The sequence below is a fragment of the Colossoma macropomum genome, unplaced genomic scaffold, assembly GCF_904425465.1.
Source record: "Colossoma macropomum unplaced genomic scaffold, Colossoma_macropomum, whole genome shotgun sequence".
Classification (NCBI taxonomy): domain Eukaryota; kingdom Metazoa; phylum Chordata; class Actinopteri; order Characiformes; family Serrasalmidae; genus Colossoma; species Colossoma macropomum.
In genome coordinates, this window is record NW_023494784.1 from 32,391,278 (window position 1) to 32,406,270 (window position 14,993).

The window sequence follows — 14,993 nt, forward strand, 5'->3', positions numbered from 1 at the left end:
AGCCTCTGGAAGAGTAAATAGGCTTTTGAAGGGGCTACTACATGAATAAGTCGAGTTCCTGGGCGGGCCTCTTCACACAGCTGGATTAAAAACATCTGGATCCGCCTACAGGGAAAGCCGAGCCAGAAAAAGCCTTCAGTCCCTGCAGCTCCGGTTCCAGCGCGTAGGACAGAGCCCGTAGCCGCTCATACATGTGAACCTATCTTTGTTCTCTGATTGTGAGAGGAAAAGTTAAGAGAAAGGACTCAGTCGAGCAGCTCGGGAAACTTTAACTGGAGATCCGTGTCTTGGGATTATGGGGCGCATGCGCTGCAGCTTCTCGGCTCTAACATCTGTTCTCTTCTTGCTGTGTGAGTAGGATAAGTTAGCATATCTCACTGCTTTACGGTTTTACAGACAACTACACAAAAACCTCTACCCTCTTTCAGTAAATATAACGCTGTATCATCTCGTCTAGTCGGATTCGGAGCTGACAGTGTACAACAGAATAGCCGTAGAGACAAAAGACTTTAGAAAAAACGTCCTTTCATCTTTTTATCTAGTCCAGCCTCACAGTGTGAGCTCTTTTCCAAATGCTAACGTTAAAGGGACATTTCTCTTAGCACAGTGTAAACGTTGTCAAACTCGGTTTTATGCGGTATTATTCAAGTTATTTGACATGAATCACTTAAAACAATAGGTTTAATGTGCAGAGATTACAGGGTGAGGCTTTTTAACCAGTCTTTAAGCCTGTGTGGAGTTATCATGGGTGTTTGTTCAGTAATTCAATACAGGATAGTGTTTATAGGCTAATAATTAGAGATGTAGTAATTGAATTTTGAGTACTAGTTTCTACAGGATTCATATACAAATCTTATTGTTAATTTGGACAATTACTATACAGGATACTACGCAAGATTATATGTAAAACATGACTAACTAGTAACATAGGATTAAAAAAATAATATAGATTATTAGAGAAGTATTACACTATAGCACAATAGAAATTGTATGCTTTCTTACAGCATTACTAAAGATCTTTTTGTAAGGACGGTTGCTTATGAGCCCTATTGTCTGGGGGAAATGCCCAAGCTGTCATAACTGTTTCATTAATACTGTATGCTTTTATCAGAAAGTATCAAATGACATACATTTGTGTGGAAAAAACATCTTGCTCCTTTTATGTCAATGAATGTACACCATAGCTAGGAAGAGTTAGTAGAAGCTGCACAGGTCTTCATACTTTCCTTTTACAATTACACTTTCAAATTGATCACAACAGCAACAAAAAGGTAAAGTAGTCATCATTTTGGGGTTATACACTGCATGTTGATGTGATTGGTGAATATTACAAAAAGATGGAAAGCCAGCACATTTATGGAGGTTTTCTGAAAGAAAACAAAGTGCTGTTAAGTTTCATGACAGAATCAGGTCCTGCCACAATGCAGTTTCAGGGGATGTTTCTTTTATTTCTTCTAGACAAACTCTTTATAGTCGCACATGCTGAAAGTGCAGATTTGAAGACCCTGCTTGATGTGCGACTTAAGTGCCCCAAAATATTGTAATTAAAAACAGGATTTTTGCTGCAAAGACGAAAAGATGCAATGGAGTGTGACCACACTGAAATGTCACAGTATAATATGCGATGGAAATTTCCAGCAGGAAATCCATCTTGAGGCTCCAAATTATCTTTGTTGCACAGCAGAGGCCCCCTAAATGGATTGGGTGTGTGAGCGAGCAGTAACACTTTTCAACAACAATTATGAAATATTACCATGTGGGTGGAGAGAAGAAAACCATAACCTCTTACTCCCTCACACCATACTCCGGCTGTTGTTTGAAATTGCTCCTACTAAAAATAGTTCTGGTAAATATCGAAGGGGACAGAGGGCACATGCGGTGAGACAGCAGTACCAGCGCTGATGAATGTGGCCACACAAAGACGCAGAAGAAAACCTACCGAGCCTGATGTGCCGTTCTCCTCTCTGCCCTGCCATCACGATTTCACACAATGCTGATATTGTCAGGCCCAAAGCGAGGGATATGATGCTGACAGGCTCGGAGCCGCCCCGTGCCTGAAAGGACCCGTGATGGCCCTCGAGCGGAGACACACACTGTTGTGTTTTCTCTCCTCTTGCCTTCCTTGAAAAAGTCCAGAGAATTGTTCTCTGTGGTCCAAGGCTTTCCTGGGTACTTACAATGAGAATCATAATGATTAGAAGTTAGATTTGAGGATAAATGGCTACTTATTGTTTGGCATGAGATAATAGGCACTGCATTGGCAGCTGTGGCCCCTCCTGTCTCTGCTCTAAATGAATTTGGAGGAAGGCTATGAGTAATGTGGTGTTGATGGCAACATCTCTTCTCTTCAAAATCTGGTAAAATTAGCTCATTGCTTCACCTTTCAGAAGTGCTGCAGAACACAATGGATCATTACTGGGAAAATCTTGAAAACATCTGTATGTCACATGCATGTGACGGGTGCCTGCGAGTGATGTTATGATTATGCTATTATTAATTTATCCAGGAAATGCTTTCAAGGAGCATGCTGAGTTTAAAGGCTAGTAAATGGTGGCCAACGTGCCACCCAGTGGCTGAGTTAGATCACTACATGTTGAAAACTTCATGGATTTTGACGCAGCATTCCTTACACTGAGGCCTGGGCTGCCAAACTGAGCCGTTTAGTGTGTTTCGTGTTTAAATGCACCTGGTTTGAAATGCTTTGATGAACTTAATCAAGGTTGATGGAGCACAGAAGGCAATAAACAGTGATATGGTCCAGCCCTCCAGGTCTGAAGCACTTAAGATTCCAAAGTATAAAATAAGATAAAATGTAAAGTCTCTAAACCAGTTGATTTTCATTTAATTCTTCAAACATTATACTCCCAGCACTTAATTTTGTTTTTTATTTGGCATAATAACACAAATAGTTTCTCTTAAAAAGCCCATATCGTTCATTTTTTTGTATTTCATTTTTTTCCCTGAGGTTGTGAGGGTTTATATACCAAAAACATAATTCTTTCTTTACATGGCAATTTTTCAATCTATATCTAGGCCTTAGAATTAAATAGGTTGTTATTGTTACTGTGAATTTAATATTTCATATATGCAAATGTCTTCTGTTCTGATTGGCTTCTCTGTATTGTGCCTCATTCAAAAAGCAGTCCAGGCTGAAACACTCCTTATAACTTAAGTGTGAGTGGGCGGTTAAGTTGGTGGATATATGTAAATGTATTAGTTTTTGTGACCTCACAAAAACAATGAATTCCAAAATTTGCTGTTTTTGCAATTTAATTTCCATTTGTGAACTGTGTGGACTAGGAAGTGAAAGGTACATTTTGAAACTTAAACAATTTTTACATATTACACTCTTCTATTTAAAAAAGTGAGAACAATTTGGTTTTCCATGATATGGAACCTTTTAAAAATTGCATCATGCAGTTCTTTATCATGCCGAATATTAACGTACAGTGTTAGAATGGCTAGAGCTTGTGAATTACAAGTAGAGAATGAAGAAGAACGTGTGCTTGACTGCAAAGCAAATAACTGCAGGCCAACATCTCTGGGCCTCCTGTAAGCATGTGGCCTTTGGATTTCCCATAAGTACAGAGGGGTTGTGCTTCAAACTTGGCCAGAGCGAACACTTCTGGCTTCAATTTATTTCTGGAGAAGTCACTGCTGATTTTAATTACTTTAAAGTTTGCAGAGGAGGCTTTTTTCTGCTTATCCAGCCTTTTAGTTCTCTCTCTCTCTTCTTTTGTCTCTCACTCTCTCTCACTCACTTGTATATTTTGATGGTTGGCATCAGCGAACATCTGGAAGTCTTTGTGAAATATCTGTGCAGCTTCTTTTAATGTTTACTCAGTTCTGTTAGATCACCACGCTCTCCGAGTGAAAGAAGCCCACCCCTCATCTGCTTTCAATCCACAATTAATAATGTTGTGATGTGGCAGCGTAAGGATAGCGGAGAGAAGATGCGTGGGAAGGAACGCAGCGTACGCCCGACATAACCACAGGCACTCATGCACCTCCCCCAAAAGACACACACACACACACACACACACACACACACACACACTCACTGACAAGCAAACTGTCCCAAAACACATAATATATACTGTATATCATCCAAATCCACTTAGCTCTCTATAGCCTCCAGATGGGGCACAGCACTCCCCACAGGCTCAGCCACAAATTCTGTCTTGATTGCAGTTGTCATTACGACTTTCACTGCTCTAAATATTTCTCATTACAATCATCATTTTCATTATGATGGCATGATTACCTAATATACTGCAGGCCTTAATCAAGAGCACGCTTTCAGGCAATTACGTTCAGGATTTGAGTTCTCTGACTTTTAATGTCTTTTTTTTATTGAGGATGGAGTATGTTAAACTGGCATTAAAAACATTGGCATGAACATATCATCTCTGTCCAAAAAACATGCATTTTTATTTTCTAGATTCATTTGAGCAGAGCAGCTGTCCTTTACATCATGTCAGAATTTCATGATGAATGGACCAAAAGAAATGGTCCAAAAATTTCTTGTAAAAAAAAAAATGTCAGTACACTGACATACATTAAAAGCAAAGAACGTTTTTGCCTTCTGCTGTAAAGATGCCATTTTGCAGATACTTAGTTTTTATTTTACAGTGAGAAAATGAGTGGTAGTACATTTAAAATACTATAGTGTTATACTGAGAAAGCAGATTACAATGTCTGTGATATAACTTTGCCAATTTTCTTGTGACTAACAGTGGTGGACAGTAACTAAGTAAATGTAATTTGTTACAGTACTTAAATAGTTTTTTTGTGTATCTTTACTTTACTGAAGTATTTCCATTTTGGGTGACTTTTTACTTTCACTCCACTACATTTCAAAGTCAAATATCTTACTTTTTACTCCACTACATTATGCGAAATCTGTCGTTCCTTTTGGCTTATGTGTGCATGTCAAAGCAAAAGAAGCATGAAGAAAGTGTACCAATCAGGGTACAGCTTTGTTTTGAGCTTGTTTTGACCTGTTGGACATACCTACCCAGTGCAAGTATACGGTTCAACGTCAGTGCAGCAGTGTAAAATTTTGGGAGTGCCTATTCCAACATAAATGATGAACTAACCTAACTTTGTGTAAATAGATCACAATATAGAAATATGTACACGTATGCAGTTGTGACTGACGTGTACCTTTTTTTCTGAATTTATACAAACACTATTTAATTTTATAGTAAATTTGTTTTTGCTAGTTTATGTTTATGAACAGAGACCTACAGACGCAATATAGTAAAGGAAAACACAAAATTTTTATTAAACTTAAACTTGTAACTAAGTTGCAAATAAATCTTAAACTGAAACTTTGCTTGTTTGCAAAAGGTTATTTCATGGCCACTTGGTTCTACCTAATGGAAATTGTTTGCCTTCAGTGTTTTGTGCTTATGATAATTTTAATAGACATCAGTGACATACTAATTAATGACATTCTATTAAAAGATTGGTGAGTGACAAGAGTGACACTAGAGTATTTTCACCTAAAATGTGTTAATGAAGCAAGAGTCTTGTTACAAAAATGATAATTAGAGTCATAATTAATCTTTTAGTACTTTTACTTTCGATACTTAAATACATTTGAAGACAAATACTTTTGTACTTTTACTCAAGTGGATTTCTAAAGGGAACGACTTCTACTTTTACCGGAGTAATATTTTACCTCAAGTATCTCTACTTTAACTCAAGTGCATGATTTGTGTACTTTGTCCACCACTGGAGACTATATATAGACCTAATACACAGTACTGTGCAAAAGTCAGAGATCACCCTTTGTTTATTTAATGTCCAGTCAGCACAGACATTAAGTACAAGTTATTCATCAAGAAAAAAACAGAAAATTACACAAAAACTAAATATACAACCAAATTTTATACTATTTAGTATGTACATACTTTTTCTTTATTACTGCTTCCATTATTTTCTAGAGACTTGCTTTCAGGTTTTCAAAAAAATCTGCAGGGATATTTTTCTACACCTCCAAATTTTCATCTTAGATCTTAGATTGAACATTCTGCTTCTCATTATCCAAGTAATCCCAAAACAACACATTTTGTGTGACAGTGATGTTGAGGTCTGGGCTCACCAGCACCAGCAGCTTCTGGACAGCTACACGTCCTTTCAGACTCATAGCACTGAGTTGTCCTCTCACAGTGGAAAGATGGACAGAAACACTTGTGGATTTTTTCAGATCAAGATTGGAGCTTTAACAGCTTTAAGTTCTGTTGATCTGACAGTGATAGTTTTGGTGGTCTACCATTTTTCTTATGCAAGTGGATTACCTGAGGTCTAATGTCCTCAGAAATATCTCCTGGAAAATGGAAAATGATAACTTGTGCTTTAAGGCCGTTTTAACTGGAAATGAAATAAATGAAGGGTGACTTTTGCACAGTATCCCTGTTTCACTTCTTTCTAAACCATAAAGCATGGAGTTCTAAACTGCTGTCCTTTTGTTTGTACACATTTCAGTATTTCAGGCCAGTGCTTTCACTCACATTTCAAGTAACTTCTGTAAGTGGTGTGACCAGTCCAGTCCTGTGTGTGAGGACAACATCTGCAGGAGCAACTGCAACTTCAGTTCTTTCTGCGCCCTGGCTGAAGAGGTCTGTGTGGCTATATGGTAAGTCAGGTCAATGCTACGTTTTTATTTACAGAATGTCCACAAGAAAGGAATCCACTGTATCCTGGCTGATTTCTCCGACACAGCCACAGCACGTTAGGCTCAGCACTCCCGTTTCACCTTTCACCAAACAAATACGAGAATAGATATGTACACAGTACAAATGCAGTTTGTCATTAACAACCTGCTTTATGGAATACTTGGATGTGTTGAGAATGTTTTCATTGGCTTAAGACAGTGTATTAAAAAGATAAATGTGCTTGAAGGTAGGACAAAAAAGTAGCTCCAAAGTCCAGTACGAGAAAATGATTTATGCTTTAACTGAACAACGGTTTTAGCTGAGCTAGGCCTCTCTGGACCATTGCTATGATAATGGACCCTGTTTCCATAGATTTCCCCTGAGCTAGTTCCGCCCAGTTTGGCCCCCGAGGAGTTTTTCTGGGAAGTTAATCGAGCTGACCTCTGATTGACCGTGTAGTAGAAACTGGCCACGTACCGAGGGATAGCCAGCTCTCTGGGGAGCACAGAAAAAACAGCTCTCAAATAAAACAGTCAAATAAAAACTCTCGTTCCTCGCTAATACTGTATGAATAACAAACACATTTATAACCTTCAGAAAAGAGTTGACTTTGGCAAGAAGTACAAAGAAAACTCCTGAGCAGGGATTCCCCAATTACTTGTTATTAGTTTTTTTTGCTCATGGAAGAGCATTCCTAAGAATTCAAAAAGGAATATTTATTTGAATGTCTTATCTATGTTAAACCTACACAAGATGATTGGATTTCGAAACGTTCAGCTATTGCCGACAGCCACGTAAACACGCAGCCTTTAGTGAGCAACCTGAGTGTGTGTGTGTGTGTGTGTGTGTGTGTGTGTGTGTGTGTGTGTGTGTTGTTTGCAGGAAAAGGGAGAATGAGAGTGTGAGCGTACGGACCCTATGCCACAATCCTCAGGATGCTCTGGAGAACACAGTGTTGTCCAATGACAGCTCCATCGAGTGTGTGATGACCCCACTGCCCTCTGAGAACGGCATGCTGTTCCTCTGCAGCTGCATCAGAGAACATGACTGCAATGACAAGCTTATCTTTGACAAGGGACCACATGGTAATGCAATAATAATAACACACTTTTTACACATGTTTTTCCCATTAATACCAAAGAAATATCGTTGCATCTACAGTGATATCTACAGTGGTTGTGGGATGCATGATGCAGTTGTGTGCAAAAGTTTAGGCACCCCTGGTTAAATGACTCGTTTTGTTAATTTTCTAAGTGTAAATAAGTCAATACATCCTCTACAGAGAACACACTACTGCACAATGTAATGCACAATTACTGTTTATTTGCTGAATTTAACATATTGGAAAAATAAAACATAAAATGTGGCCTGTGCAAAAGTTATGGCACATTTTCTATTTTATGTTGAAGCATTTTTTTTTCAAAATTCATGTTTTCATAATATGTTAAACTCTAAACTAAATAAATAGAAATTGTGCATTGAAGTGTACAAAAGTGTGTTCTCTGTAGAGGATTTGCTTAAGATTGTATATATTCACAGTCTGATACTGGAATTACATGCTATAATTAAAACTGTTAATTTAGCACTCTATTTTGGGGTGCACACACTGATGCTGGTTGTTTCCATTTATCTCACTGAAAAGGAGCATAATGCAGAGGTATTCAAAACAGAACTCAATCTAATTTCCAGTCCTGGATTTTGTAATCACTGGAGTTTAATTCATGTCAAAGAACAGGTGTTCTCCAGTCCTGGGAACCCATTGCTTCAGGTTTTCCTTGCCCCAACATACCTGATCCAAGGCATGGAGTCAGGTAGGACACTAGAGCCAATCAGGTACATCGATTAAGTATCAATGATTTGAAGTCCAGGACTGGAAAAAGGATTCCAGTTTTGGTCTGAATACCTCTAGCATAGTGAACAACTGCACTGACGTATCTAGGGTTTTTAGAAGTTGTACATGATTTTTTAATGTCAACAAAACTGCAATTCCATTTTGCACTGTCATATTGGGGGACAGGTATGAACCGTTTTCACGGCCTGAAATTTCCCTCCCCTTTCACCCCTTGTTGCTCGCTAGCAGCTCAACACTGCCACGAGATCCACACAGAGAGCCAACAGCATCCTAGTTAATCTAATAAATTGACATGCAAAATATTTAATTTGATTAAATTAATTAAAAATATAAATTTTTATTCCAGTAGAGGACCTCTATCGATTATTGGTATCAGTATCAGCCACTGCAAGGTGTAAAATATCAGTTATCATTATCAGCACAGAGATTCTATATCTGTGCATCCATTTATCCAGTATTATTGTATTTTGTCCTGTGCACCAGATTAGTTTATTGTATTGTCACTTTATCTGCTCATCTGCTGCCTTTTCATGTTAAATGTGGCATTGTAATTCGAGGGAAATGATATTTTGTTCCCCTCTTTGTACTGGCAGTAAATGACAATAAAGCTTGACTTGACTTGTGTAAACCTTTCTTGCCAGGTTTCTCCAGGCTAAAGAGTAAAGATGTGATTCCAGTAGTGGTGATCAGCCTGGTTCCTCCACTCCTGGTAGCTGTTATTGCTACAATGGCCTTTTACCTGTACCGCACACGGCAGCCCAACAAACAGCCCAAAGACTGGGCTCCTAAGCGCACTCATTACCAGTCGCTGGACCCACCAGAAGGCTGTGTGGGCGAAGCCAACAGCAGTGACTTCCATGGAAAGCTTCTGTCCCTCAGCGTGGACGCAAATTCAGACATGTCGTCAAGCTGTGCCAATAGTCTGAACCACAACACCGAGCACCTACCCATCCAGCTGGAGGCATTGGTGGGTAAAGGGCGTTTTGCTGAGGTCTGGCGGGCGCGACTCAACCACAGCGAATGCGGTCAGTATGAGACCGTGGCAGTGAAAATCTTCCCAGCTGTGGAGTACACCTCCTGGCGCAATGAGAGGGTCATCTTCTCAGATGCCAACCTGAAACACGAGAACATTGTGCAGTTCCTAACAGCAGAAGAGCGCAGCGGAACACCTGGTGCCCCCCAGAGGCAGTACTGGCTTATCATGGCCTATCACGCCCTAGGGAACCTGCAGGATTTTTTGGTCAGCCATGTCCTCAGCTGGTCGGAGCTCTGCGCAATGGCAGGCTCTGTGGCTCGTGGTCTAGCACACCTACACAGCGACACCACGCCCTGTGGCACGCCCAAAGTGCCAATTGCTCACCGGGACCTGAAGAGCAGCAACATTGTGGTGAAAAGCCGCAGCGAGTGTGCTCTGTGCGACTTTGGTCTGGCACTGCGGCTGGACCTTGCACTCACTGTGGATGACTTCGCCAACAGTGGGCAGGTGAGGAGGACAGATGCTGTATTCTTGATAGCCTTGTTGTACTCTCACCTTCATTAATTTTAGGATGAAGCTAAACTCTGCAGGCTGTAGTAGATCGCCAGGACCAGGGCTGGTGACCACTGCTAAAAGATGCAGTATTGATAAATGAAGAGCCATTAATGCAATTAAAGATCTTAACTATGTGTAGTTATACTTTCTAAGATTGTCATTAACTGAGGTTTATCTTTATCCTTATAGGTGGGCACAGCCCGATACATGGCCCCTGAGGTTCTGGAGTCTCGAGTGAATCTGGAGGACTTAGAGTCCTTCAAACAGATGGATGTCTACTCCATGGCTCTGGTACTGTGGGAAATGGCCTCTCGCTGTGAAGTCATAGGAGGTGGGAGACTATGCTGAAAATCATTTTATTAGTAATAATAATACAACCCCATTTCCAAAAAGGTGGGACGCTGTGCAAAATGTAAATGAAAATAGAATGCAATGATATGCAAATCATGTAAACCATATTTTAAAAGGAAAAGATCACGAAGACAACATATCAAATGTTGAAACTGAGCAATTTTATTGTTTTTTGAAAAATATATGCCCATTTTGAATTTGATGCCAACAACACATTCCAAAAAAGTTGGGATGGGGGCATGTCTACCACTGTGTTTCAACACCTCTTCTTTTAACACTCTGTAAGCGTTTGGGGACTGAGGAGACTGACTGCTGTAGTTCTGAAAGTGAAATGTTTTCTCATTCTTGTTTGATATAGGATTTCAGCTGCTCAACAGTTCAGGGTCACCTTTGAAATATTTTTAATTTCATAATGCACCAAATGTTATCAGTGGGTGACAGGTCTGGACTGCATGGAGACCAGTTTAGTACCTAGAGTCTTTTAATACGGAGCTATGCTGTTGTAATACATGCAGAATTTGGTTTGACATTGTCTTGCTGAAATAATCAAGGCCTTCCTTGAAAAAGACATTGTCTGAATGGCAGCATATGTTGCCAAAACATGTATATATCGTTCAGCATTAATGGTGCCTTCACAGAAGTGCAGGTCACCCATATAGATATAGATATATAGATATATATTTGAGATGTAATAATTCACAAAATTAAAAATTTGATTCAATACATGTGTCAATAAAGCAGAATTAAGGAGTGGTTAAAATATGCCTTACATTAATTGTTAATGATTCCATTTTCAGTTTATTATTGTATAAAACATTATACAAGTGAAATGGACAGTCTAAATCTTAAATGTCTCTAACAATCTAACACTCTAGTCATGGGCTAATATGCTAGTCATAATATGCTATGATACAATATGATATGCTGTGATACAGTTTGATACCATATGTTGTATTGTTACATCCCTGATATTAATATATAATTACAATATAGTAAAACTATATTATATTAAATAGTGAGCTTGTGCACCGTAAATTACCATAAATTATAATTACCATAAATACCTCTGCAATATGGGATTAGAAAAGCTACCACATATTTTTTACTTTTTTGGTTTGAAAAACAAAAAAATTGTTCTTACAAATGAGATATTTCTGTTATTCTGTTAAGTAACATCTTGTGACGTTGCAACTGTGTGAAAGCAGTTTTAATATGCAATAAATTCTCATTTCTAAATCATACTTGGTTCAGAGGTGAAGAGCTATGAGCCTCCATTCGGTTCGAAAGTGTGTGAGCAGCCGTGTGTGGACAGCATGAGAGATCTGGTGCTGAGAGACAGAGGACGACCCGATATCCCACTCAGCTGGACAATACATCCGGTACGTGTTTCAAACTATATAACGCAGTTGTCTGCAAAAGTTTGTGGTTGCATTTCTTGAAGTATTTTCATGGTGGATTTTGGGATATGTTTCAGATCATTGTCTTATTGTAGATGCCAGCTTCTTTTCAGCTTTGGTTTCTTGGTGTAACATTTGCTTCCAAAATTTGCCAATATATAGTGGAATCTATTCTTGCATCTACCTGTGCCATGTTTCCTGTGCAACCGGCTGCCACTCAACAACAAAGCATATTAGATCCACCCCCCATGCTTAACAGTTGGCTATGTGTTCTTTTCATCAAATGCTTTTAGCAATTTAGTTTATCAAATACTTTTGGTAATTGTGGCCAAAGAGCTTAATTTTTGTGTCATCAGTCCACAGCACTTGTTTCCAAAATGCCCTTTTTATTTAGACTTATCTAGATGTTGTTCTGTGAACTTTGACTTCTGTAATAAGGTCGCAGGAAAGGTTTCTTTCTCATGCCTCTTCTCTACAGATTAAGTTTGTGTAAGCAGTGCTACAGAGTGGTGTACCACCGGCTCTGTGCCAGTCAAACCTTCCTGCAAGTCCTTTGCTGTCATGTGGGAGCTTTACTTTGCATTTCTGGCCAGGATACAAGCAGTTCTGTCTCAGAGTCTTCTCAGTCTTACAGTTCTTGCCTTGACTTCCAGTTTCAATTAAATGCCATTTCTTAATGACATTTTGAACAGTAATTTAAAATGGAAGCACTTTGATGAAGTAACTCGAAGGGTGTTCAAACTTTTGCACATACCAAAATTATTATTTTATTTATTTCTGTTTAAGTTTATCTGAAATAAAGTAACTTCATTAATATTTGCAGAAGAATGTTCGTTTTTAAATAGTCTGCTGCAGAGGTTGTGTGTACTTCACTTCAGAAATCAACAAAAATATGTAATTTGGCCAGAGGTACCCAACTGTTGCATACAGCTATATTACTACAGTGAACAAACAGTACCTGATGGTTGATGGTTTGCAATAATTTAATATATTAAATGCTAACCATGAGACAAACAACATTCATGTAAATATCTGTGACAGTACTAATAACAGTGCTACTTGGGAATAATGATATACCCCACATATTTTACCCCCCTTGTTTCGTTATCAGCACTCAGATATTTCAGGTGTTTAAACCACTTTTTGGGATGATATTATTAATATAATTTTAAAGGGCCATTCCAGCTTAAAACTAGCATTATATTATATGTTATTTGTTGTGTTATGTAATATTACGTAGTGCAGTACTGTATCCTTTGGCTTTTACAAAGTTCACAAAAAAGTTTTACAAAATTCATGTTTTGTGTCCTTTTTATGTTTTTATCCATCAGCATTCTCTCACTACAACACCCAGCATGCTTTACGCACATACGTCATACAACCATTGTAAATCCTTATTGTAAAAGTGCTTTCCACCTTCAACATGCATCATTAAAAGGGGGTTTTCCTAGTCTTTAACCCCTAAAAATCCCAGGCTTATGACAAAGTAAGGCTTATTATTCAGTAACTAAATGGACTACAGTGCAAACTAGCTGAGTGTTTCTTGACCATTTAAGGGGTTAAACCAGAAAATCTCACAGAGACAACTGTGTCAACACCGTAGGATGCCAGTAGGCATGTTTACAAAAGGAATAAAGTGTTCAATTTGACCAGAATGCCCGGCAAATCATTTGAACAGAAAGTGAGTCGTCAAATCATTATTTAGGCAAAACCTGCTCTTCATGCCACAGATGACACTGTGATGAATATGAAGCTTAATACTGCAAAAATATTCCAAGTTGTTAGGAAACAGCTGTTTTATGTTAACAAAAAATAGTTTTCTCACTGAATTGAAAAGAACACAGAGAAATGTCACTTTTAAAAAGAAGACAGGTTGTTCCCAAATCTTTTACGGGCAGTTTATGTGTATTTCTTTTTATGGATTTTCTTCCATTCGTTCTTGGAAATGAGTTTCAGTGAGTTCTCCTCAAAGAATCTTAAAAGATTGTGCTGCTCTGTCTTACTCTTGCAGGGAATGCAGCTGCTGTGTGCTACTATAACAGAATGCTGGGATCACGACCCAGAAGCCCGTCTGACTGCACACTGTGTGCTGGAGCGCTTCAACATGCTGGCCCAGGAGGAGCTGGAGAGTGCCACCATCTCTGTCCCTGTCCCAGCCTCTGCAGAGCAGCAGGACTCCTCTCTCCCCTCTCCAACTCCCTCGCTCTATCCACAAAACCCCGCCCCAGCTGAGGCTCACACCACTGCCTCCTTCAGGCAACTGAGTGAAGTGTGACCGCTCCCAAAGCCCTGCAAAACAGACTTGTTTTTGTAATATATATTGGTTCAATATGTGGAGCTGGTCTCCACTGGTTTCTTTTTTTATCTAAATATCAGCTTTCTGTTTTGGTACCAAAGGAATTAATGAACATAATGTGCCACTGAAGAAGGACTGGAGATGAATAAGCAAGATAATGTAGGCCCTGGCTACATTTCACCACAGTCTGCAGCCATATACAAATGTTTGGGCGCCCCTGGTCAAATGATGTGTTTTGTTGATTTTCTAATTGGAAATAAATCCTCTACAGAGAACGCACTTTGTACATGATGTACAATGTTTATTTGCTCAATTTAATATATTGGGGAAAAAAGAACCATAAAATGTGGCCTGTGTAAAAGCTAAGGCACACTTTATATTTTTAGTTTGTTTTTTTTTTTGTTTTTTTTTACAATATTTTAAGCTCAGAAAAATAAATAGAAATTGTGCACTAAAATTGAGTCCTCTGTGAAAGATGCGTTAACTTATTTTCACTTAGAAAATCAACAAGACCGAATTTGACCGAGGTTGCTCAAACTTTTTCATGGGACTACATGTGAAGCAAATTTCTGCGGTAACACTTAAAAGATTCAGCTTCAGTCTCAGACCACAGCAGCTATTTAAAATCCTGTTTTCGCTGAACTTAAAAACTAGTATGCAACTTTGATTCCTGAGAAATGGAAAGTTAGCGTAGCAGCAACAAAGAGTCTAAAAGGTCCTCACTGTGCTAGCGTGGTATGTCCCAGTTCTGCTGGCAAAAAATGTTTTCCAAAAACTGTTTACCACACATAATTTTCTCATTTGAGATTTTCCATTGCCCTCTGAGTCGCTTGCTTTTAACAACAATGTGGTCGTCCCATGCAGCTTGGCTTTGGGAGGGTTTCAATTCGATTAACCACAGGCC

General features: G+C 38.9%; 1 protein-coding gene across 1 annotated transcript; it reads left to right on the forward strand.

The window, feature by feature from the left end:
* Positions 1-115: 115 nt before the first annotated feature.
* Positions 116-14,359, forward strand: tgfbr2l (transforming growth factor beta receptor-like). The gene is made up of 7 exons (XM_036569041.1): positions 116-350; positions 6,493-6,643; positions 7,545-7,747; positions 9,156-9,997; positions 10,235-10,376; positions 11,648-11,775; positions 13,805-14,359. Exons 1-7 carry the CDS (start codon positions 296-298, stop codon positions 14,066-14,068), a joined length of 1,785 nt encoding a protein of 594 aa, XP_036424934.1. The 5' UTR covers positions 116-295; the 3' UTR covers positions 14,069-14,359.
* The last annotated feature ends 634 nt before the right edge of the window (positions 14,360-14,993 follow it).

What these genes read in the sequence shown, in the direction of transcription:
- tgfbr2l (XM_036569041.1), top strand. Translation starts at nt 296, where the DNA reads ATGGGGCGCATGCGCTGCAGCTTCTCGGCTCTAACATCTGTTCTCTTC. An exon ending in CTTTGACAAGGGACCACATG is followed by an intron (nt 7,748 to 9,155) that starts GTAATGCAATAA and finishes CTTTCTTGCCAG; the next exon opens with GTTTCTCCAGGCTAAAGAGT. An exon ending in TCAGCTGGACAATACATCCG is followed by an intron (nt 11,776 to 13,804) that starts GTACGTGTTTCA and finishes TTACTCTTGCAG; the next exon opens with GGAATGCAGCTGCTGTGTGC.